The sequence below is a fragment of the Nymphaea colorata genome, chromosome 12, assembly GCF_008831285.2.
Source record: "Nymphaea colorata isolate Beijing-Zhang1983 chromosome 12, ASM883128v2, whole genome shotgun sequence".
Lineage (NCBI taxonomy): Eukaryota > Viridiplantae > Streptophyta > Magnoliopsida > Nymphaeales > Nymphaeaceae > Nymphaea > Nymphaea colorata.
Genome location: NC_045149.1, coordinates 19,070,335 through 19,095,548, shown reverse-complemented (window position 1 = coordinate 19,095,548; position 25,214 = coordinate 19,070,335). Strand labels below are relative to the sequence as shown.

The 25,214-nt window shown below is 38.1% G+C and overlaps 3 protein-coding genes across 13 annotated transcripts; all 3 read right to left on the bottom strand.

The window, feature by feature from the left end:
• Positions 1-25: 25 nt before the first annotated feature.
• Positions 26-1,452, bottom strand: LOC116265884 (acid phosphatase 1-like). The gene is made up of 3 exons (XM_031646857.2): positions 933-1,452; positions 482-691; positions 26-318 (listed from the first exon to the last, which is right to left on the bottom strand). The coding sequence occupies exons 1-3, from the start codon at positions 1,319-1,321 to the stop codon at positions 141-143; spliced, it is 777 nt and encodes a 258-aa protein (XP_031502717.2). The 5' UTR covers positions 1,322-1,452; the 3' UTR covers positions 26-140.
• A 3,901-nt stretch (positions 1,453-5,353) lies between these two features.
• LOC116265882 (uncharacterized) lies at positions 5,354-15,452 on the bottom strand. 11 transcript variants are annotated; one of them, XR_007575010.1, is made up of 11 exons: positions 15,225-15,452; positions 12,920-13,018; positions 12,291-12,757; positions 11,142-11,343; positions 8,512-8,682; positions 8,227-8,327; positions 7,928-7,991; positions 7,799-7,839; positions 6,867-6,949; positions 6,674-6,741; positions 5,354-5,859 (listed from the first exon to the last, which is right to left on the bottom strand). XR_007575010.1 is itself a non-coding variant. In XM_050080866.1 (10 exons), exons 1-9 carry the CDS (start codon positions 15,390-15,392, stop codon positions 6,882-6,884), a joined length of 1,386 nt encoding a protein of 461 aa, XP_049936823.1. In that variant the 5' UTR covers positions 15,393-15,451; the 3' UTR covers positions 5,354-5,859; positions 6,867-6,881. The 11 variants fall into 11 exon arrangements, 3 of the variants coding, with proteins under 3 accessions (XP_049936823.1, XP_031502715.1, XP_031502716.1); XR_007575012.1 differs by having other exon boundaries at positions 6,867-6,937; XR_007575008.1 differs by having other exon boundaries at positions 5,354-5,904; positions 7,923-7,991; positions 15,225-15,451.
• A 657-nt stretch (positions 15,453-16,109) lies between these two features.
• On the bottom strand, positions 16,110-18,396 carry LOC116266025 (glutaredoxin-C1-like). The gene is made up of 2 exons (XM_031647082.2): positions 18,216-18,396; positions 16,110-16,750 (listed from the first exon to the last, which is right to left on the bottom strand). The coding sequence occupies exon 2, from the start codon at positions 16,739-16,741 to the stop codon at positions 16,289-16,291; it is 453 nt and encodes a 150-aa protein (XP_031502942.1). The 5' UTR covers positions 16,742-16,750; positions 18,216-18,396; the 3' UTR covers positions 16,110-16,288.
• Between the last annotated feature and the right edge of the window lie 6,818 nt (positions 18,397-25,214).

Sequence of the window (25,214 nt, the reverse complement as noted above, 5' to 3'; positions counted from 1 at the left end):
TGTGTCAGAGAGAGAGAGAGAGAGAGAGAGAGAGATCCAAGCATTACATATGAAGGACACTGCTGCACATGCTCTCGGGTCTACGGTGGGACAACTTATTGATACAGGGAATAGTGGTTTCTAGGGTGTTAGAGCTTGGTTCATGGTGCGTAATACATGGGGTTTGGTAGCTTGAAGGTCCTCAGGCCGGTGGAATACCCTAGTAAGCTGCTCCACTGGTCTGCAACAACTCCCCAGATGCGGTAGCCCTCTGCTACAATTTTGTTCCTCTGCTCAGCTTTGAATGACTCTGCGGTCTTGCCAGCATCTTCGTCTCCCCTGTAGATAGATTGCAGAGAACATATGTTAAAATCATTTTCTGAGACAATGTTCATAGGAAAGAGATTGGAAGCTTGGCGCTCTTCTTTGAGTACATTTGATTGTGATGACAACTTGGTTATCTGCCTTGAAATAAAAGAGGGCTTGTTACTTTGTTCCATACCTTAAGATGAGGCTTGTCCATCCTGCATAGCCAACTTTGAGAAGGTTGTCCACTGTTGCATCCCTCAAGTGTTCGTTTCTTCCAGACACAAGGAAGATCTTCAACCCTGCCCTTTTGATATGATTATAAAGGCACAGCGTCGGCTTCAAGGGTGGAGCTTTGCCACTCTTCATCCACTTCTCTAGCAACGTGATGTTCAGTTTCTCACCCCTACAACATGTTCAGAATCTTCCACATCACAGAAAAGCAAATACTTTATAAAAGAATGGAGACAGGAATGAAAGATTCATCATTTTTCAGTGACAAATTTCTCTGTTGCTGCTGCTGTTGAATAACATGAGGTGTCTGGTGGCGTTCATCTTGCAGGAGTTAAAAGGTTTTAAATTTGAGCAAGAAATGTTTACAGGATCTGCATTGCTGGTATCAGTAAAGAATAAGTTGAGAATTTTACCCAAATTGGTGATTCTTGTAATAGGGGACCGTTGACAAGAGAGTGTCATCAATGTCGAAGATCCAAGCATCTTTGCCATCTTCATCTAACACAAAGTTCTCTGTGATATAGAGGACCACCTGTTCTGCGGCCCTCTGAACATCAGTCTTGTACTGGGTCGAGGTCATGTATTTCCCAATGTACTCAACACATTCTTGAGGAACGACTCCATACTTTCTGATATTGTGTAGCTCAACATTGATCTTCCAACTTTCACAATAGTTCTTGATACTGATATGAGGAACACCCTTTTGATTGACGTGCAAGATATTCCAATCACCGCCTCTCCCCACTGTCAAGACTATGCTCAAGATCAGCAGAGAGAGACTTTGAGCAGAACTGCTCACCATCTTTCCTGCAACTTCAAGATGGAAACTTTTTGAGAAAGGGACGGAGCAACGAGGAAGAGAAGTTGCGAGCAGCGAGGCTATGAAGCAATGGAGGTCCAACGCCCCTTGGGATAATGACAAACAGATGTACATGAGAAAACACATGCTGCAACATGTCAAAGTTATTAGATTGATCTGCTTTCACGTGATGAGACTGCAGGAGCTAGGCTGGCAGTGCTCTCTCTGTCGATAATTTCCTGCCGATTTCAAGTCTAGACGTACGCTATGTTTGAATGAGTTGCAAACGAATCGGATCCGAGGCAGTAAAACGAGGGTTGATCAGACTCAACAAAATCGAAATTGGTACACTAGAAAGCGACAAAATCTTGTTCATACTACTTGCAAACTTGGTTTATTATATTTGCAAATAAAGTTAACATATGTCTGTTGATCAACATTTAAATTGTCTGATCATGATGTTACAGAGTGAAGATCACGCAAATCTACAAACTTAAATCTTCTTATGGTAAATATATGGTGGAAAATGAGACAGGGTTCCAGAGTGACAGCCCACAGGAGAAGGTGGAGGGATGACCGGTTGGTGGCGCGCATTGATGACTGTGAAACAAGTGAAATAATTGCGAGGTTGTAAAACTGTGAAATCACAAACTCCTGCTATGCTTCCCACCTCTGTCTTTAGTCTGCATAAAGGAATTGGATGTATCCTTTTTTAACGGTTCAACATTCGCCACCGACTCTTTCGCCGTGTTTCACACATCTGACGGGACAAATGTGGTTAGATTGTTTAGCTTGTTTTACGTATCTACCAACTTTGTTTGAAACTGATAAGTTTCATTAAAAAAAATGCGGAACTTGTGATCTTCGGATAGTATCTTTTCAGATGAACAACTCAAAACCCTTAATTGTGGAGATATGACATGAGGCATTGTTTTATGTATCTTTTTAGTATATCAATTTTGCAATCTGGATTATATTATATGTTATATTATTAAAATTGTGCATATCAAAATTCCAACTCAACTCAGGCAGGTAAATCTCTACTATTAATAATATGCAGGGTTTCATCGGAAAAATATTTTATTTTTAACATTGTTTTGTGTTTTTTTACCATATTCTATTAAACGTTTCTTCCCTTGATTCGTCAATAAAATCAAACTCAGGGAAAAGAAAAAAAAATTGAGGTGACGAGGACGTTTAACAAAATCCTGAGTTACCTTCGCTTCGTCCCTTAATTAAATCAAGATATGAACTGCATGAAACGGCAACATCGTCGACGCTTCTGACATTGTGGGTCTTAATATGAAAATTTTCCTGATCAATTACAATTACATTTCTTCAGCCTATGCAGATTGCCGACATCTTGTTGACACCAAAATCTTCCTAATAATGTTTTCACGATCTGCGAATTCTTTCACAATCTGCACGTTGAAATTGTTTTTCCTTCACAGCCTTTTCTCCATGCACCTGCACCTGTTGCATCAACTGGTCAAGTCCTCCACGTATACATCGCATTGTTCAAAACTTTCAAGTGAGACGTTTGTGACCGTTTTCAGAACTTGCTTCTTGAAGCAAACAATGAGGTTTTACAATGTTCTGAAATAGTTCTGCTTTCAGGTTTGTTTCTCTCTAATTTTAGTTGCTCGGTATTTTCTGTTATATATATATATATTGAATTGTTCTTGATTTCTACTCCTTTTTTTCAGTGTCCATATTATTAGTCATGGTTGGAATAGTCACAACTTCATATGCTCCTTCCGCCTTAGACGCCCACCCGGCCCTGTACGGGGCCAGGCCCAGGCCCGATGGGTAGGTTTGGATCCGGGCTTGATTCGACCCGATTAATTTTTTAAATTATTATTTTATTATTAATAATGTATATTTTATTATTTAAAAATATATTTATAATCAAACAAACATGATGTATATTTAAAAAATAATTTTTAATTTAGATCGGGCCAGCTCGGTTTCCGGGTATCGGACCCGGGCCCGACTTGTAAGAACCGGGCAGGTCCCGACCCAGTTCTTACTGGGCCTGGGCCAGCCCAATGCCCATCCTTAGTTCTCCTTGCCTCCAGGGTCTTGAGCTATGTCTAACTTTGGGTGTGTGGCAGACTGTCTTTAATTGGATGGGGTACCTTTTACTTTTTGGAGCACAAAAAGTAGTACATGTGGGAATCAACGCTACCCAACCTAACCAGCTTGAAGCATGTCTTCAATGAATTTGCCATGTGTTATTAAAGAAGGTTAAAACTTGAGGTCTACCTAAAATGAGTTCTCTCATTGTTAGCCTTGTCCATCCTCTTCAGAAATTATTACTAGATTTTCTGTTATATCCTGGTCCAGCGTTTCCTACAAAACATTCACAGTTCATCCTTACTCTGAACTGACATTAATTACATACACCCAGCAGTTGATTCCACTTTTTCTTGCCTTTTTCCTTAAGCTACTTCTTTGTGGGACAATCCATCACATTTCTGTGTATGTTATTATGATGCCAAGGCATCTAATCACATTATTGTCGTAGCTTGTATCACATTTTTTCTTTAAGTTCTGTTCGGTTCCTGTTTTCTTTTCAAATCAAGCGAGATCCTCTTCCCAGTTCATTTGCAGTGTTCTTCATGCACCGGGGAACTGCAGCGATTAATATATTGGTCTAAAATATGGAATCATTTCTTTAATTACATTTCCATGTTTGGTGAACGAGAAATGTTGGTTACTATGAATGAAGGGAGAGAGAGAGACAGAGACAGAGATATAGAGAGGACATATTCACTGAAACGGTAAGCTAGAAGCAGACTTCAGAAAATCAAAATCTTTTGAACAGGTGAAGGAACTTAAAGAAAAAAACTTTTCTTTTGTTGGTGTTTATGTTAAGCGCCTTTTGGTGTTTTGGATAATAGAAAAAAGGTATTTTCATACATTGGCTAGTAAGTAACTTGTTCCGTCTAGAAAGGTCACAGACACAGGGGTTCATTTGTAAGTATTGACTAAAACTTGAGGGCCTCTTTGTTATCCTACGAAGTCGAGCGTGCATGCATCTGTTATATAGGCGCAAAAGATGAGAAACCCATTTGTAATTTTTTCAATTTTCTAGCGGTGATAAACTCAAGATAGCCGCTCAAATTCAAATTTTCTATCCACTCAGGCTTTTTCATTTGCACAATAGTTCCATCTTCGTTTGGATTTTTGTAATAGTCATTGCTTCTTGGAAGTTGGGTTCGCTCACCTACATAAGGTGTTGAACCAAGAAGAATCATGATCTGATATGAGCGCTTTTCAGTATCTATTTTTCAAAATAAAAAATTGGCCATTAGGGCCTTGAAGCCGAAATTTATTGGCCAAAGCCTATACCGCAGGGAGATCAAGTACCAACAATGAGTTAATCTTCGAATCAAAGTCAAGAGCTCAGTACTAAGAACGATTTCTTGATCTGCTAGAACCCCCACGAAATGAATAAAGAATACAGAGAGAAGGCAAATGGAAAAAGGGAAAATACCAAATGTGTATAAGTGGAAACCCTAGTCCAACTTCTACACTCTTGCACCTAGGTTTTATTACAATCTTTGTATTGTATGGAGGGCTACCAACTTGGGAACGGTATCGAATAAAATGGGCACATTGAGTATTCTATTACTTACAGGGGTTCATCATCTTTAAATAAATACATAAACCTAAATATAGTGATGTGAACTTAATAATGAATCTACTAATTAAGAATCTACTAGTTAAGTAAGCACCTGTTACTCAAGGAAGGCCAAAATTATGGAGCAACCAGCGTGGCGTCTTTCCACATTTACCTGAAAATATCACTAAGAAAAGGATAAGAAAAGCACCGCCGTAATTAAAAGTAACGTCACTAGCACGTTGTGCTTTCAACGTGTTGTGCATATTGAAACCAAAGGTTGAAGATCAACCACGAATACCTTTTCCCAACAATCTAGGGAAAAACTAAACCCTTGCTTCATGGCAAACCAAAAATATTTCAAGAAAAGATAGAATTGCATGGACCTCCACTCGGTATTCACATTAGGCTTATTTCATAATATTTGAATAAAATGAAAGAAGGAGCGTCGTTTGGGAAATACAAGACATATTTCCTTTCCCTCTCTCAAACATGGCTTGCATCCTAACTCTCTAGCTGTTCTAAGGACCGTCATCAAAATTTTGGCAATAACTACAAATGTCATAACTAAACTTCACAGAGTTATTCTGAAACCACACGGTTTGCCTCCAATGTGCCTTGATCCTCCATATTAGCCGCCTCCAATCTATTCTTCCACTCCATGTGCTCATGGACACCTTGGCTTGAATATTAACAAGGGCGACTCCGCCATGCCTGTGGTTGGCTCGTCTTGCAGTTATTTTGCTTCTCACCCATTGACAAGCCATAGAAATCCTTATGTTATCAGAGCACGCCTGCTCCAAAGCATCAATTATAAATGCCAGTCCATACCACTGTCATGGCTTGTCAGAAGGTCGAACTTCCTTGGTGGTCCACCCCGTGTAGTGGGACATAAAGTCTTCGGGAGCACCCTTTTCTGTGTGACAATGTAGAATCCCATTACTGAAAGTCTAAAGGCAACCTTGTGAAAAATTTCAAGGAAAGAATATATTAGGAATACTCCGTGCAAAATCAAGTCCTAGCTAGAAAGAATACTTTAAATAGGTGACGGTGCAGCCAATACTAGACAAGATCACATTTTCGATAAGCAACTTATTCTTCAATCCGGTAGGCATATATGGACGTTTCTACCGTCCCCTTTATTAAAGTAGATGGAGATTACGCTGTGAAATATGACCTACCACTACGGTTGTTTTCATTATGTAGCCTTCAAACCAAAAAGATATTAGGATGTGACACATCAGTGGTAGAAGAATCCTGCTTTTGTTTCAATGAAGCATAAGAGGGTGGGGAAGAATAAAGTTTCCTATTTTCCGGTCAAAAATAGCAGTTTGCAGTTTCTTCTACACTTACACAAATTGAAAGCAGAATAATATAGCCTAGCTTAATGTTACTGCAGCCACATATCTGATTTGACCTTCAAAAACGTTCCACCAATTAGTGAAAGGAGATTATGCCATCTCAGGTTTTAGGGGCAAAGGACAAACTCCCCCAGAAAACTGAATCAAGTTGACGAACTTGCTGAGATTTTTAAAGAGCCATACTGCAGTGGAGAAAGATCAGGTTCCACTAGTAAGGTCCATTTAAAAATAAATGGCTAGCCCTCTATACACGTTACTGTAGCATGACACTCAATAGTGCACCACCACATCAAATATCATCATGTCATCCGCAATCCTCACAAAGCAGAAAGTAAAAATATTCTCGAAAGTGCAGGTCAATTCATGCACCTGCACGAAAATGCACTCAATCACAACCATGTCGCTGATGTATTTCTGTAGTAGTCAATAGCAAAATCCTGAGTGAACAATAGCACGAACCAGTTACTAATGCAAGTTAACCTGAATGTTAAGAGAATATGCTTAAAGAAAAGAACTATGCATATTACTGCCCTTTACATAGAAGAATAATGACTGAACTAACCTCTAATATTAGAAGTCAGTGGATGTGACCTTGGCCACGAACATGATGAATATAAATACACCAAACTCTTTCTGCAATTTCACCTGAAATAATTAGAAAATCTGCATTTCACTGGGGGAACTTATTTACTTCAAGCATTGGAGTCCCACACTGACGTGATTAACGGAAGCAAAGGTTTTATTCTGCCCAAAAGCTAGTGCACTATCACATAGACTACTTGAATGCATACCTAAGAAGAGCTACCACTTAAGTGTACAGAGGGCTGAAAATACTAAATAGATACGCCATAGTCACACAGGAGAAGTTGCCGTCCTCTTCTGCCTGAAACAGCATATATATGGATGCAAAAGGAAATTGGCTGCAGTAGCAGTAGCAGTGGCGGTCATGAAGATATAGAGGGGTTCACAGACAACATGTTTGGTTAACAGAGATCAATGTTTTTTGTCCAACTAGTTAATCCATATCAAAACCCTGACCTTTTAAAAAAAAGTCGATATTACAACAAGAAAATACATATTTATAAACACATCTTGCTCATAAATTGACTAACATTTATGAGTATCACATCTTGAGATTATTGCAGGCATACCATTCCCTGCCCCTGCCAAGCTAGAATAGGGGATAGGCAAACTCAGTAAGCATCTCAATCAACTCGATAGCCCATTATATATCTGGCTAGCCGGTATACTTTTCCAGTTCAATCCTAGTTGTAAGCACAACCTCAATGGGTTCTTGTTAAACCATAGGAACTAGGTGTTGGTTTAACTAAACCTCAGGCCACGTGCTACTAGGGACAAACCTATCTGCTCACTTGAATGAGAAATTGTCTAAAAAAAGATAAAAGTAATTTTGTAGCAAATAACTGCCATTAACTATAAGATCAATCATGCCAACGATGCAATGTTTCAAGTAATTCTCAAGTCTCAACTTACAGTCTGTATGGCCCTTGCCGTACTGATCACAGCTGCAATATCTAGAGGGAAATCAAGAAAAAAGTGAGTGGATTGAACTGAACTCCAGGGATACCAGAATTGAAATATGGATGGAATATGTAACCTTACTGCAGAAGAGCTTTCAGTTGTCTGCTTTTCCATCTCACCAGCGTACATATGAAACAGCGCCGACCTGAAACAAAATACTAAACACATGAAATTGCTTCCAAGATATTGTAACATTCATGCTACCTGATGAATTGATTGTTCTCCAACCATAATACTAAGGTGGTAACTCTAGACAAAAAATGGTAGTGACGAGATAATAACATTTAGTACAAATAACGACAGTAATGTCAACTGGAGAGTACCATACAAAACAAAGTTATCAATAACTAAGTAGATGCAGCCAAAGCAAACAGTACTACCATGATGGCAGTGCAGCTGCCACAAGAACAGGAGGTAGCTGCCACAACTGAATAAGATTTGGGTCCACCAATGAGGACAGATACTCCAAAATGCCAGATTCCTGATTATAACCACCAAAATACATCATAGACTTATAGGAAAAAAATTTATAAACAGTTGATTTCTTAAATTTTTCAATAGGCAGGCATACTTTTCCAAATTCTATAACAAAACAGATGAAACATGAAAATGGTGATACTTAAAAATCCCCAAGATTCTGTCTATTCAAAGACATGTAGATGTACCTTACTATCAGTAGCTCGCTGCGCAGAATCAAGAAAATGTGATCTTCTCTGAAGTAAACTGTGCATATCATGATACAACTTTGAGACAGATAGAACTTCAAAAGAACATGATGTGAACTGCTCGACCAGTTCTTTCCATGTGCTTGACATCAAGCCTAACAAGCAAAGCTCCTGTGAACATTCATCAGCAATGATTTCCATTATCATAAAGGAACCCACTGGCAGGCCTTTATCATTGAGATAAGATTTGGATAAGCCTGATGACATTATAAAATGCAATATTCGAAAAATATTCCAATTGAAAGAAGAAACCGGATTAGACCCTTTTATGTAATTAACGGCTAATGGAGTGGCAGAAAAGACAAACTTGTTCACAAAAGATTCACAAAATCAATGGTGACAATTATAAGCAAACACACATGACCATCATGGCAAATTACAGGGCTTGGATGATTTACACTACACCCAAATATCGCAAAGCAAATGGATAAAATGCATATGCTAATTGCTCTAATAAATTCCTCAATATCTATGGAGTAAAAATGTGTACATTAAGTAGTCTGTACTGCAGTCTGCACCAATGCAGAAACAAGTCTTCGTGAAAAATCAAGAAAAAAAGTGTGGTTTTCCAATCAGTATGCATGCATAGCAGTCAAAAGAAAAATTGGAGGCTATTCCAACCTCAAACCATAATGTATTTATATTGGAAAAGCAAGATCAGTCCAAAGTCTTCATTACTTCCCAGTAAATGAACATTTTCAAAGCACCTGCAGACAGATTTTGTCAACAGAGAAATCCTCTATAAATTCCAATTAGGGAGTTCATAAATTCCATGAATGTAGCAAATCAGCTGTCATACTTTAAGAACTCATAAACAGAATGCACACACAATCACACTCATATGCACATAGATGTCTCAACTCTAACATTTATTTGATTGTCCCCCACTAGCTGCTTTAGTTGCATACTCAAAAATGCATGGCAGGTAGGATAGCATGTTACTAATATCTTGATATTTTGACAATTACCCCATATTCTCACGATTTTGGAGTCTGGGAATCATATGAGAAAAATATCAGGATATATCCACATCACATCAAAAATTAGTGTCACAATGCACACCATTACTATATCCTGACATTATAACAAAAGCTTCAAAAAGTTTTATAAGTATTTATTTTTTATTATATGTCTCTGATTGTTAAAGGTTTGTACTTGTTATTTCGTATTTCTGCAGGAGAAAAGAAAAGCTACAAAATCTACTATCCAATATCTCATTTATCAGTTTTTAAAATCTCTTGACATGTTTCCAAGTAAACTACGTTTGGAAACAAATCTGAAAAGCGCACTAAAACAGCCACCATTCTGACTAGGCTGGGCCACATAGGCTCCCAATCCCAAAAAAAAAAAAGAGCAACCTTCTTTATTTTTTCTCTTCTTTTCTGTTTCTTCTTCTAATTTTCCCTTCTTTATTTTTTCTACTTATCCTTTCCTTTTTTTTTCTCCTCTACCTCTTCTTTTCTTTCATTCACAATTTTGCTTGACTAGGCCCTGCCTAGTCCTTTTGAAGGCCCATCATCTGAGCCCTGCCTAATCCATTTTGAAGGTCCATCACCTAGAGCAGCCTAGCACTTTTGACTGCTAAATCTTCCCCAACCACACAAAAAAAAAAACACTCTGTGGAGAATGACATTGATGATTATGGACGATTACATAATTATAATTAAAATGTCTACAAATTGTGAACTAGTAAAAATGCTTTCATGTATCTGCTGATGCAAAACAAAGGTTGCAGCTGAGAACCAACAGTATAGGTGGGGGGGTTTAGCTTTAAATGAAACAATTAAAAATTTCCATGGTTTTCTACTTTAACCAATTCCCAAAAACAAGGCACGAATTGAAGTATAAACCACCAATAACTGAACTTTGAAAAAAAACATAACAAGCTACACGGATAGAATAACAACCTACATGGAATTAAATACCATAAGCAAAAAGAGTAAATCACAAGAAAGAAGTTCTAAATAGGAAAATAGAAGCAAAACTCAGTTGTGCACATTGTTGGAAGCAGTAAGCACAAAGACAAAAGTAAGATGGAAAGAAGTAGCAAAGCGTGTCAGATGAAAGCATTCAGGTAGACAGAAAAGATTCCATATAAAATAAGAAAAAGTTCCGGGATCATGAGATTACTATATTAAACACAAAACCATGGAGGCTGGAGATAAATGACAAGAAATCAATTTGGTTAACCTCAAATTCCAAATCAAGAAAAACAATTACCTAAAAGAGAAAATAGAAGATGACATTAAAGGCACAAATATCTTCCAATAAAATAGTAATGCCAAAAAAAGCTATTTTTGCTTAACAAGTTTTAGATGTAAAAATATATGCACTGACCCTCAAAAGTAAACAACAGTCAACAAGCAACACTCTGTCATTTGATTAAAAACCCAAACAACTTATTTCTCAGTGCTTGCCTAAACAAATTGGATAACAAGCAAGTTTGCACAAGGGAAGCAAGAAAAGGGCAAGGAAGTAACGGCTTTTACAAGTAGGTTAGCATCAAATGGATTCTAGAAATGAAGGAAAATTTTCATGCAAATTTTATTTTGGAGATAGCACCAACGTACAATCATCTCAAGCAGATCACCATTTCGGCCAGCAACTGAAACCTTTACAGATTCGAGGGCTTCCATCCACTGACTTTTGGGGCAATGAAAAATCAAGCTTACCCCAGAGATCAAACTAACAGTCCTCTTGTTAAGCAAATAGGTCAAACAACCTGACCTCCATCGGCTCCATAAATCAGATTCAACTGTTTCCTCTATTTTCCTGGAGATTCACAAGAGTCAGCTGTTTATCTCTACAATTAAATCAACCGAATTCCTGGAGATTCACAAGAATCAGCTGTTTATCTCTACAATGAAAACAACCGAAACATGGCAAACTAGTTACAACTTTTAATAGTAACAAGTATGCAGACCAGTGAATTTGTATCGAGAATTTCAAGTTTCAATATAATTTCATTGGATGATTATAGAATCAAACAAAGAGTGCTCATTCAAGAAGAAATCAGTTTTCATCAGTAATAGTGAATTGAATGGAAATGATTAGATTTCCTACTAAAAGACCATACTAAAGTGTGTTATATGTATTTTTTTCAACTTTTATAAGCAAATGTAGCTGACTTAAAAAGCAGAATGTAAGTATTGCTATTTCTAGGACTCAATAACGGATACAGAATTTGCTAGTTATCCAAGTAACAATTGTTGATTAAGATCACTTACTGCATTAGCTCTTTATTTTCTACTTTCCTTATAGCACAGAAAGGCAATCACAATAAAAAATGGTGAGTCAAGTTGCTTATTAGAAAGAGGAAGTGTTTATGATAAAAGTATATGCTTTGAGTTTCACAAGTAACCAAGCTGTACCTTATGAGCTTGAACTTGGTGTCAAATCTCTTCTATTTTTTACTCGGGCATGTTATCAAAGGTATCAACAACATATGCAAATGGCATCCAAATCTTTAACAATATAGTCCGTGAAATGAGAAGTAAAATTTCCAAACGCATCAGAAAAAACATCAGCAAGATCTCTAGCATTTTCCAAAAGCATAGTAAATAATATAGACACACATTTGAGAAAAGAAAGACGTTAGAAGATCCATGAACATTGCACTGACACTAGACTTCAAACAACAGTGGCTTCTCACAAGTTACAAAACCACCTAATTATAAATTATGACTGCAACAAATATCAAATGTATAAAAAACACTTACTCATTCATGTTACGACATCCTTCCTCCTTCCATATGCTACTTGTACATCCCTCTTCAGCACTCTTTGTAATTACTTCTGATAAAGTGTCAAAATTTTCCTCCAATGATGACATGCAGGAAACTACTGTATGCTTTTTGCCAACTTCTTGAAGGACGATTTCTGAAATATCAGAATAGCTTGATGCGTTTTGCATGGGAGAAATTGTACGTGGTGTTTCTAATTTCTTTATACACCTGCTTTTACTGTCAGGCATGTCTCTAGAATTTTCATACAAGGCCAGTTTGTTGGCATAAACCACATAGGGCTCAGGCTGCTTTCCCATTGAAGGACCATTAATATCCAGCTCAACCACTGCAGATAGTAGTGAATGCAGTTGTGCATCCCTGAGTGGTAGTGCATTGAGCAAATGTTCTACCATGAAATCTCTCGCCTTCATGAGAGTGGCAGAAGACAAATGTGCAAGACCCTGCAGTTCAAGAAGTACGAGGTACTGTAAACTATGGCTACCAAACCTACCAAAACAACCAATAGCCAATTCTCAAGCACATGCATTTCTTAAAATTAAGTTTCTATGGTTGTAAATCATTGTACTATAAACTATAAACTATTAGAAAATTGTGCTTAGTACCTGAGGAAAAGAAGGATCTGATGTAATTTCCCCTATTGCTGCATCCAGATCTGTGACTGAATCTTGATAATCAGCTGAGTCAGCAATCCTTTGAAATACCTACAAAATTGCTATGAGATGAAAACTTTAATAGGAAGCCACGTTAAATGCAAAATGGATCAAAACACATAGTCATGGAGTTGGCATTGAAAAGTATTTCAGGAAACACGAGCCAAACTCATTTCAGTTGTCACAAAGTTACAGTATTCATCTTTGGACCTCATAACATTCACCAATTATTCCATTGTGGACTGGGTTTAACTGGAGTAAATTACTTTACGGTAGCAATCCAAGATCTTTTGAGCCTATGATCTCCCAGCTAGCATTAGCAACGTCTGGAGAAAAAGGTTCACCAGAACTGTCTGTACGAAGTAACAAAACAACTTTGTCTTATCATGAATAGCGCGATAAGTTGATTGGAGATACCGGCAAGGCAGCCACCTAAAACAAGACATGATCCATTCTTGGTCCTCCCATTCACCATTCAGGGAAGACTGCATATTGGTATATGATTATAGTATGATAGTATCTCTTAACTCCGAAGAAATCCCAAAAGCCCGTCCCAGGCCGTCACTTCCTAATTATTCTTGACCCATACTGACACAGCCAAATAGACATTTCCCTATAAAGGGCCATATGGACACAGTGTGCTTATCCAGGATTGGGTTATACCTTGTGAGGAATCCACTGAAATGAGACCAACGGGACCTATACCTGCATTCCCATGATGATAGACCAAGCACATTAAAAAGCCCTTAGATGTTGTATAAATCTAAAAATAAGGCTTAAAAGACTACTTTTCTTCAAAAAAATGCCCTGCAGTGACATAAAAATTTTTGAGTCCAGACTAAATATCTCTACTTCCTATTATATACCGTCAGACTTTGTCAGACAAATTCTACACAAACACACACGGAAACTGATATATCTTAGGCTACTTAGGGACAAAGCCCAAAGCACTTCAAAGTTCAAACTAAATTAGCAAAAGTACCTTTTCTACAATGTAACCTTATGAGCGACTTGATAGCAAACATATATTAAGCCAATATATTTGAAGTTTTAATATGCTTTTTAATCATAAAAAAATTAACGGATATTATAATTTTGATAGTAAAAAAAATCAGTATTTTCATCAAAGCAGCCTGAAATAAAGCATGTTTATGTTAAACTGGCACCGGTACTCTCTCTCTCTCTCTCTCTCTCTCTCTATGTTTGCCATCAAGTCGCTCGTAAGGTTCCATTGTAGAAAAGGTACTTTTGCTAATTTAGTTTGAAATGTGTTGGGCTTTGTCCCTAAGTAGTCTAAGATATACCAGTTTCCGTGTGTTTGTGTAGAATTTGTCTGACAAAGTCTGACGGTATATAATAGGAAGTAGAGATATTTAGTGTGGACTCAAAACTTTTTTATGTCACTGCAGGGCATTTTTTTGAAGAAAAGTAGTTTTTTAAGTGTTTAAGTAACGAATAATTGTTTATGTTAAACTGGCACTGGTTCTCTCTCTCTCTCTACGCAGACAGTTTTCCAGTCCAATTCTCAAGTAATTGACGCAGGAAACGCATGGTATACTTAAATTTCATAGACAGAGAGGTAGAGAAGCCCTGTCATTTGTAACGAATAAATGCTGAACCTCTAAGGCAAAAAGAGGTTTATAGGTGGCCTCTTATATGATTATGTGACTTTGTTGTCATTTTGAACACATTTTCGCAAGTGTCGTGTCTAAACGTTGCCAACTGCATTTTTTTACAAGATCATGGTAGATCACAGATTGGTGACATTGCTCCTATATTTACCGCCCAATTTCCAAAGACAACACGAGTCCACATATAACGTCTATAATCCTCAGTTGCCACCAGGATTTTCAAGTACTTTCCTGTGGAACCTGGCGTTCTTGACTATCAATCTTCATGGTCGAAGGCTACCATGGTCACCCCTACAGGTTCTATGTCTCGGCAACCCAGTGCATGATTCAATTAGAACCCTTTCCAAGCAATAAATCTCGTACCATGAACTCCCTAACTTACTTCCTCTAGGGATCCTCGAGGAACTCTAAGAGGGCTTCCCGGCATCCCGTCATGATTCAGAGTAGGTTCTTGTACCCAAAAGCGAAGAAAGACCTACGCATATAAACAACCCGGAAGACCAACGTTCTATGGTTCGATCGACGCAAAATACAAAAAATCATTCAGATTAACGTCCAAAACGATTGGATCAACAATTCTCAACTAAGGAAATGAACATTTGGGAGGGAAACGATATCAAACTGACCTCCTCGAAGAACAACGCCCACTGAAGAGCTTTCTTGACGTTTTGGGCGTCCCAATGGACGGGAAGACCAGACGATTGGCGCCCCGACGCGAGGACGACGATGTCGACGAAGCCCTTCACGAGAACCAAGAGGTCCGGCAACGAGATGTCAGGGTGAGACCACCCCATCCCCTCTCTCTCTCTCTCTCTCTCTCCCTCTCTCTCTTGCTTCCCGCGCGCGCGCTCTGCTTTGCATAATATATCTTAAACCCGTTTCCCCCTCCCTCCACCAACGTAAACAGTCCACAAGATATCGCCGATAATGAAATTTATCTCCCACATCCGAAGTATCGCTTACGTTTCTCGTTTTCTCGTTTTTTTATATATGCTTATTCAGATTCAATAGTATTCAATCATGTTCAGATTTATTTAATATCAAATATTTGACTTTAAATATGGGTTTTTTAGAGACCAACAAACATTTTTTTTATGTATAGTTGCGAGAAATTGTCTCTCACATAAAAACCCTAAGGTGGTATATGCTTCCAAGATTTTAATATAATTTACCATATGTCATTCAATTCAAATGTTGTACTTGTCATTGTTTGCAATTTAAAAAAATGAGACACCAAATTATGACAACCATCGCGACAACCATCGCGAGGTTCGAACACTGAACCCTTTGAAAAGAATAACACACCAAATCATGACAACCATCGCGAGGTTCGAACACTGAACCCTTCGAACATTGAACCCATTGAACCCACAACCATCGCGACGTTCGATCACTGAACCCTTTCAATGTGAACCCCTTACTACTGAATTGCTATGGACACTATGTTTTTTAAAACTGGATCTATAACTATGTTTTTAGTTGAAATGTGATTATTTTGAAAAGGAAACATATAAGAAAAAGGAAGATCGCATGTATTATTGACATTGTCATCCATTACACGACTTTACATTTTTATACGAGCCCGACGGTCGTCACACGATAGATGACGCTCACACCAAAATTGCCAGGCAAACTTCGGCAAACCGGATATCTCAAAAGCCTAGGGGAGCCTGACGAGCCGAGCCGAGGCTCAGAGCCAAAGGGCGCCGGCGTTCTTGAGCATGGGGACGAGGTTGCCCTTGATGTGGATGGACATGAGGCGCTCCAAGCCGCCGACGAACCTGCCGCCGATGAAGACCGCCGGGACCGGAGGGTGGCGGCCGGCGATGAGGGCGAGTGCGTCCTCCGTCCGGCTCCCTCCGTCCTCCTCCTCATCCAGCTCGTACACCGTCGGGTTGACGCCCATCCCGCAGAGGAGCTGCCTCGCCACGTGACACATGTAGCAGCCGCTGAAGCCGAAGATCACCACTGCGCTCCCTGACACCAGCCGCGCGATCCGCTCCAGGGGCGATCCCGGCGGGAAAGTGCACGCCGAGCCGGCCCCGGCCCCGCTGGAATTCGTGCGGCACCTCGATCCTCCGCCTCGCCGGGCCGCCACCCTGCAGTCCCCTCCGGTGAGTGAGATGGACGATTGCGACGCCATTGCAAGGTTCTGGTCCCCATTTCCATCACATAAACACACAACCAAGAAAGTGAGGATCATCTTATAGTTACGGAGCACCGAAATGAACAAAGCATAAATACGAGGACTATTCGTCAAGAGTAAAGAATGTGTGGCTTTGTTTATTAAATTACGAGGAAGCTTCCTATACTTTTCTTAAATATAGTAAACAGTGCGACAGTTTTTACGGATGGTTGACTCTAGCTACTGAACTGAATCGAAATTTGTTTAGAAATAGGCGTTTTTATGCGTCAATTAATATATACTTTTTTGCTACATTTGCGTAGCAAAAGCAATAATGCATATGAGAATTGAATTATAGATGTATCAGTCATACATTCCTAACAAAACCGGCTATATCATCTCCTTTAGAGTATAGGCGTTTCAATTTTGTTAATATATATATAAAAAATTTATTTTAGTTATACATGTATGACAAAGATAGATAGAATCCTCGGACTTTCGTCTGAATAGTAAAAGTGTGAAATATTTACCTTTACGCGCTTTGCTTAGCTTTTACGAAAGAAGTTTCTTAAGGTGTTGGTTTTGAAGCACAAGTTTGAACTGCAAATAACGTAAAAGAATGACGGACATTTGCACTTATTTTGTTGTTTTCTTGTCACTTGAAAGATTTGTGGAATGACACCTTTATCTGAAATTTAACCACGGAATATTCACCTTTACATCTGGCGTTGCTTAGCTTTTAAGAAATAGGTTTCTTAAGATGTTGGTTTTGAAGCGGGTTGTTTGTTTGCGGGTTCATCCGTGTGGACAACGCAAGGTGGTTATACGAAGGCCCCGAACATGTTCTACTACTCTAAGTTAATCATGAAAATGCATTTAAAAAATTAAAAAAAGGTTGTTATACCCATATCCGTTTCTTAATGAAAGGCACCATTCCTTCTTTCCAACTCTCATGTACGTGGCATTTGACATACAAGTATGCTTGGTGAAAGAGGTGGAGATGGACGTCTGTGATCATGGAGATGGCAGCACTTGGATTTGCGGTTTTCCGGCTGCATTTCGTTTGTAGTCTCATTTTTCCGTCGACCTCCGGCATACACAACTGATCTTGGAAAAGCGATTGAACTATGAATCGTTATTTTTTCTTCACCAAGTAATTGGAGGAGGAGACTATTAATCTGGTTACTAGACACAGGTAGTTCATAAAACAGGTAATTGCGGAATAGTCTAAGTTACACCTATTATTTAAGTAAAATGAGAATTCTAAGCCTACTTAACAATTCAACGAAAAAGAAAAGAAAAATTGGCGCAATGGTAAGGTTCTCAGGCTGCCGGGAGACAAAGAGTTACTTGGTTCAGGTCATAGTTTTGCAGAAGTTCTAATAAATTTTGCAGAAAGCATCAGTCTTCTCCTATACCTTCTCTAATGCAACAAGAGAACTCAAGGGAGATGGAAAAGAAAGAGAAAGAAAGAAACAGAAGGAGGTCGTACCTTTCTCTACAGGTAGCTTTCTTCACTGCCTTTGTTTCTTCAACCACAGGACTGATCGAGGAACAGTAGTCAGTAACTAAAGCGGGAGTTGTGAGAGTACAGATCAGAAGAGAACGGTGATCGATCGATGGCTCTTCTTAGCGACATCTCTCCCCCCCCTTTATATAGACGACGACGCACATGCACCTCAAAGCAAGACAGAACAGTGAATAAATGAAGGTCGATGCTCTCCCTGGTGATCATAAATGCGCACGATGCTTCCTTTTCAGGCTATCGTTGTTACGTAACTTTGGATGGTTCTTTCTGTCATCGCAGTCTTCATTTTTTTTCTTTTCCTTCTTTGATTCGGTTGGTAATTTTTGAAAGAACGACTGTTTCACCAACTTTACTGCAACTTTCTTCTCTTTTACGGAACGCCCTTTTCTTTTCTACCAACAAACGTAAGAAGTTACATAAATGCCTTGCGATGAAAATCATTAATTAATTATTTGTACATTAAAACTCATAATGAAACATTATTGGCATCTGTTCCCCACAACACAGACACGACCAAGATCTGCCAAACACATGGAAAGTAGGAAATTAAAGTTCTGTTCTCGGAGCAACATTAGCTAGTTTTACTTTTCTTTCGAATTTTTCAATTGTTTAAAAGATGAGTTTATAGTTGTTATTTGAGTTAAAAAACGACAAATAGCTGTGCTGATTCACCCGATTCTTGGAGATTTTTTGTCTTTCGGTTATTTTTCGGCAACAAAAATGTTAATGGTAATGTTGGGGAGACAATTTAACTTGTTGGTAATCTCAAGACAGTATTTAAGAAATTTGAAAATTGAAACCTATTTCATGAGGAAAAAATGAAAATATTGGAATCAAATTGTCAGCTTCAAATTAGAGAAGTTTCTGATTCAATACTACGTGACATCCTTAATTCCAAAAGCAAGCTTCAGATGTATGAATTTTCTTGATGGATGCCTCCTTTTGCCGTTCCTCCTAAACTTAAAATCTCAGTCCAAAATAGGAAACGACAACCAACATTATTTTTTTCTTAAACAACGAATAAAGGGCTTCTCAACAATAGAGAAAAAAAAAATATAAAATTTGGCAAACTTTCACAGGGACCTTATTGGCAATTGTCGCATAATGTGTGTGTGGGAGGAAGGTTGAGTGACATCAAAGAATTGGTCATTCTTGCATGCTGATGAAGGAAGCAATTTTGGTTCTAAGCAAGGCATCTTCTGTTCAGGACATGGAAGGCAACAACAACCAACGTCCTACAATATCTGCAGCTAGCAGCAGCACCCCCGTGAGCCTTGCATGTTTCTTTTGCTTCAACGACAAGTCTGTTGCTCCAGCCACAACCGGGCCCGGACTAGGGTTTCGAGTTCCTCGGATCTGGTATGAGGGTTTTGTCATTTTCCGGCCATGCATGTTCGATCTCGGCCCAATCTCGAACTATTTTAGCTGTCCAGAATCTCAACCCTTTTGTGCATACATATATTCAGACAATAGATTCACATGGAATACCTAAATTCTTATGATCACCAGACCCCAAATAGTCCCTGTTATGGCTTTCGATCCACGATAGAGTTGCAATTGTTGCATGTCCTTTTCCCAATCAACTCTTTGCTCGTCCTTTTCTCTTCTATTCACTCCATGTCTGAAAGAAATAAACAATGCACTCTTTGAACTAAAGGTTGGCTGCATTTGAGGCTATAGGCTTCAAAAACACCTCTCTCTCTCTCTCTCTCTCTCTCTCTCTCTACTGTTTTCTTTTACATATCAGTATCAACTTTGGTGATAATGACACATTTCATGCTGAATACAACAATAGATCAGGTTCCAATGGAAGATACACAGATTATTCAACAATAAAAGAATGTTCAAGCACTAGAATTAGGCTTTTTGTGAGTAGAGGGATGTTAATAATTCTGAATATTCACACACCTCATGATTTTGAATCTAGATAGCCATTGAAAGGATTCAACATGAAGATACCAACAAAGTGCATTTCTTTTCCCGTGGGTCTAAGCTCTCCTTTGATATCACATCCTTGTTTTGTGGTATCCGTTGTTTCAATAAATAGGTAATGTCTACTACTTGTTTCACCATGGATATATTCAATAAATAGGTAATGTCTACTACTTGTTTCACCATGGATATATGAGATTTTAGAAATCTATAGAGTTAAAGATCAGATTGTCCTCCATCAGATCTTAAATTCATGGTCTTTTAAAATGTAAAATCCATGTTACTGAAAGCTGAGGATCTCTTAAAATACACCTTTTTTTTTTATATAATATATGAGACTATCAAATACAACTTAATAGAAAATATGCTTTTCATATCCACCTTTTTCCTTAAAAACTCTGATCCAATATTTTATTTATTTATTTCTCCAAGGAGAAGGTTTGGATCACAGCTTGTGAGATTTTCAATGATCTCAAATCCTCAGCTTAATAAACATACTCACAATCAAACTATATTCTTTTTACCCGATATCGAATCCAGTGCGTTAAATCTTCATTTTTGGGCCCCACGGTCAATTTGCGGTTTGTGGAGCCCACTCCATTCAAACTTCAAACCGTCCTTTCGGGCCCCACGACGACTTCGAGACTTACAATCAAAGCCCAAATTGTGGGCCCCACCTTGATGAGTGAAGCCTATCTCATTTTAGGGCCCACCAGGAGGTGTTGAATCATGGGACCCACAAGGACAAAGAACTCCCCGATTCTCTCGTTCAATCTGACGAAACAAAGTTTGACGTAGGGGAAAAGGCAACACTCTGCTAAGAAGCGTCAAAAAAGGTGGCATCGACGCTCCGTGCACCAGCATTTGTCCGACGCCCCCCGTTTGCTTAAATCAATCTTCACATTTGGACTTTTGCTGATCCGGCTGTCGAAGTTATGTCTTTAGTCTAATCTTGAAAGGTATTATTTATGTTTGTAAATGTGATACTCTAATTCACAACAACAATGTGGGGAGCCAGCCTTCCTAGTACATGAGCTGAGTAGACCTTGAGCTTAGTCAGCTCTAATCGACTTGAGCCGAGCTATACAATGTCAGCTCAAACTCGACTCAGTAGACTGAATCTCAACTTGGCCTTGACTTGTTTAAGCTCGTTTACCTATTCCTCATTATACTTGATTTGGTTTTAAGTGTAAAAATTACGATAAAAAAAAAAGGACAAAGACAGCTTATATTAAACAAGCTTGCTTGAGTTTAATGGAGTCGAATTTATGTAACTTGAATTCGCTCAAGCTATACTAGTTTACAAACGAGTGGAGCTCGAGCCAAACTTAACAAAGGAGGTACAAGTCGAGCTAGAGTTTGCTTGACTCGTTGCAGTGCCCAAGCCCCTGCTGGCCAGGGATCAATACCACTCATTAAATCCATTTTGACTTAACTTAGCTTGATCATATTTTAAATTGTCGTGTCTATGGTCTTCTCTCCAACAATACCTCTACTTTTGAAACTTTTAGAAGAGCTAGAGACGAAGGCCATGACGCATGCATAGGTTCAAGGGGTGGCTAAGACAATAGAGGAATTTTTTCTTCTTCTTTTTTTTTTTGGTCGACTCTTTAACTAATACGTATCGCTTTATTTATTTTTTTATTTTCATAAATTCAATTAAATGATTTGAAATGTTCTTCTTACTCGTCAATTTCTCCTTGTTTTTCTTCTTATTTAGTAGATTGTAGGCGAGAGCCCACTACAAGCAAAACAGCCCTCTTCTAAAACTACATGTGGGCTTGTGTTTCGAAGGTCCATGAAATTTATTTGTTTATATGTTGGTTTTCTCCAATCATTTACTTATTTAAATGTTATTGTCCTTCAATCATTTTACTCTATCTTCGAATGGTTTAAGTTTTTTTTTTTTTTTTTTAAATCGTTGTCCCTCAACCAAAAATTTATAGCGCTACCTCTCTTCCTCTTTATTTTTCCTTTAACAAAAGGCCCACGGCAAGCAGAAAAGCCCATGACAATGTCTGGCGCGACCACACGGCCGGTCTGCTCCTATAGATGGTCGGCTACATGACGTATATCAAAACAATGTCAGACATATATATACATACTCTTTTGAAGAACACAGCATATTCAGGCAAGATATCATGACATTTTCTAGACTGATTTTAAAAATTTTTAATACCCTTACGGTAATATTTACACAAATGATCTTCAATGTTTCATCTAGCAATCTTGTCTTTTGTGTTCTTTTATTTATCTTAAATACACTTTTCCCACGCAGTTTTGAACTCGTGCATGGTACTTTTATAACCAAATAAATATCTTCCTTTTATCGATATGTTTACTATTTTTATAATATTCCTTGTGCAAATGCTTTTGGTACTTACCAATACATCTTTTGAATGTTTACAAAACAAACTTACCTGATTTAGCGGTGACATAAATTTTGGCTTGTGGGGCACTAGTTCAATAACCTTAATAAACATTAAGGGGAACCTCTATATATATAAACAACCAAATATATGAAATTATTAAAATAAAAATAAGTGAAGTTTGTAAGGTTGGTGTGGGCAACTGCCCACACTAACCACCATGTGGCTCCGCCACTCAACTGACCATACTTAAAAAGATATTTGTCTCTTCGGCCGGCAGGCACCAGTGAAGCTCCTCACATGCACTCATAAAGTTTACACGATAAGTCAAAGAAATACATGTTGGTATGGGCACATCGTGGGGCCAAGGCATGTGAGCACCGGCCATGAGCTCTCACATGGGAGATGACGATATATATCTCCACAATATGGGAGAGCATGCCACCAACATGCCTACTTGCAAGTCACGTTAGTGTGACTTCTATTCTATTTCATGCGGTTAAAAAAAGAAGAATAAGAAAAAAACAGTAAAACTGCCACTTCATTCATTCAAAAGATGCTTGAGATCCAAGAAACAGATGAAGACAGAGACAGTCTCCTTAGTATATATAATCAACGGACACAAGAATGTCATGTAGCGAGGGATTGAAGGGCGAGCAGCTCTATGCCTCGTCTGTGCTTGATTCCGGTTTCGAACTTTACTTGGGAGTTGGGATTTCGTATAGCCTTGCTTCAGAACGAAGCATGAGGAGGAAGCAAGAGATGAGACATGTTCTAAGTTGAGTCATGAGATTTGAGCGGAATATTGGATCCATTCCATTATGAATAGATGTTTGAATTTAGTTAGTTAGATTCGGTAGAGAAACTAGTTTTCTACTAAGAATTGGATTTGAGCCTGGCATCTACCATTTTTTATCCAATTAATCAAGACTTCCTCTTTGGCGTGCATATAAACAAAATCCAAACACGGATTTTCAAGCTAGCTGGATATGGTTTTCAAAAACCAGTTATGGATCCAACTTCAACTTGCACATAAACATTGGATTTTAAGCAATCCCGAGTCGATACGGTTATGTATCAACCCTGTAGCGGCGAATACATTTCAACAGAACGAGAAGAAGGTAGATACGAGTCCCTTTAGATATCGGCTGATACGGTCCCGTGTCAGCTGGTGCATAAAATTATACCAAATATTTACTTCTTAATATGAAAATAATTCACTTTGTGAGTGTTTTGTACAATTTGCTTTGCCGCTTTGTGAGTTCTTTCTAATCAATTGAAAGAGAATAGATTTCACCGTTTAGGCAGTTGGGTTGATGAAAAATGCCGTTAGTTCTTTCTTTTTCCTTTTAATTTTCTTGTTATTTCTAGTATTTCTATAAATTCCATCTTTTAGTCCTTTTGGAGACATTAATTAGAATGGCAGAGAGTGGATATTGTATTCTTTCTTATCATTCTATCACGTCCTAGTGTGCTCTACCTTCAGATCGTAAAAGGTTTCGAAGCATACTTTGTGAAAACTCAGGAGGTGAGAACAAGGGGGCAGTGGCCTCTCTTAAAGGCATGGAATGAACCATTTGCCCTTAATTAAAAAAGAAAAAAAGAAAAGGGATTAGATATTGTATCCTTTAGATATGACCTCATCATTTTAAACGGTGAAGATAATTTTTGTTCAAGCATCTTTCTAAAATTAATGACCATTAATAATAAGTGGTACCCCCAACTACGGGTGTCCAATGAGTCAAGCCAATTCAGGCTCCACTTGAACTTGCTCGGTAAAATTTGGGTCATTAAACTTGAGCTGAGAACTAAACTCGAGTTTGTAAACAAGGTGATTTCAGACTAGATGAACTAACTCTGCTCGATTAAACTTAATTGGACTCGTCGTATGCAGCTAAAAGTATAAGTAGAAATTGAAGACATTTTCACAAACTCCAAGTCAATTAGTCAACTTATAGGGGCTCAATTCCATTTTGACATGTACAATTTTACCATGAATCACACAACACAATGGGTTGATTTCTCAGTGGAGGAAGATTGTAGAGATGAGCGCTATCTTGAAATTAGGGATGTCAGTATATCTAATTTAGATCATATATCAACCATTATACAAAAAATTGGAGATGGAAAAAACTTCAATATCTGAATAAGAAATCGGGTCATATTCGAATTTAAGAAATGACATCTGATTATATTTAGATTCAGATATACATAAATATCCAGTCAGATTTAAATTCGATTTAAGATTTAGTTTTAAACAAAGATCATATATCCAATGCCGTTACACTTTAAAAATAGACCAGATTCAGTTCAAAATTTGAATTCTGATTCAAATTGCAAAATCATATTTCAGACTAAGATTCAAATATGTTTTTTTTTTTTTCATTCGTATTCAAATATGAATTCAAATCCAAACATGTAAACATCCAAAAAAACAGATATGGTTAAGAGTATAAGTAACCCAAATTCGATCTCTTGACATCCCTATTAGCAATAAAAGATGGCCTCAAAGCCGACAAATAATAGCAGACAGTAGAACATTTCTATGAAGCTATAATGCAGTGAAAATGCTTTGACATGATTTATCTGGACTGGAATCAAATAATGACACTCACAGTGAATAAGATTCTCTTGATGTTCCTTCATCTGTTGTTGATAAAAA

Excerpts from the sequence above, each read along its gene's own strand:
- LOC116266025 (XM_031647082.2), bottom strand. The coding sequence starts at position 16,741 with ATGGCGTCGCAATCGTCCATCTCACTCACCGGAGGGGACTGCAGGGTG.
- LOC116265882 (XM_050080866.1), bottom strand. The coding sequence starts at position 15,392 with ATGGGGTGGTCTCACCCTGACATCTCGTTGCCGGACCTCTTGGTTCTC. Across the intron at positions 8,328-8,511 it reads AGCGAGCTACTGATAGTAAG|GAATCTGGCATTTTGGAGTA; the intron begins GTACATCTACAT and ends GGTTATAATCAG. Across the intron at positions 6,950-7,798 it reads CGGCAAGGGCCATACAGACT|GTGAAATTGCAGAAAGAGTT; the intron begins GTAAGTTGAGAC and ends TAATTATTTCAG.
- LOC116265884 (XM_031646857.2), bottom strand. The coding sequence starts at position 1,321 with ATGGTGAGCAGTTCTGCTCAAAGTCTCTCTCTGCTGATCTTGAGCATA. Across the intron at positions 692-932 it reads TACAAGAATCACCAATTTGG|GGGTGAGAAACTGAACATCA; the intron begins GTAAAATTCTCA and ends AACATGTTGTAG. Across the intron at positions 319-481 it reads TGGACAAGCCTCATCTTAAG|GGGAGACGAAGATGCTGGCA; the intron begins GTATGGAACAAA and ends ATCTATCTACAG.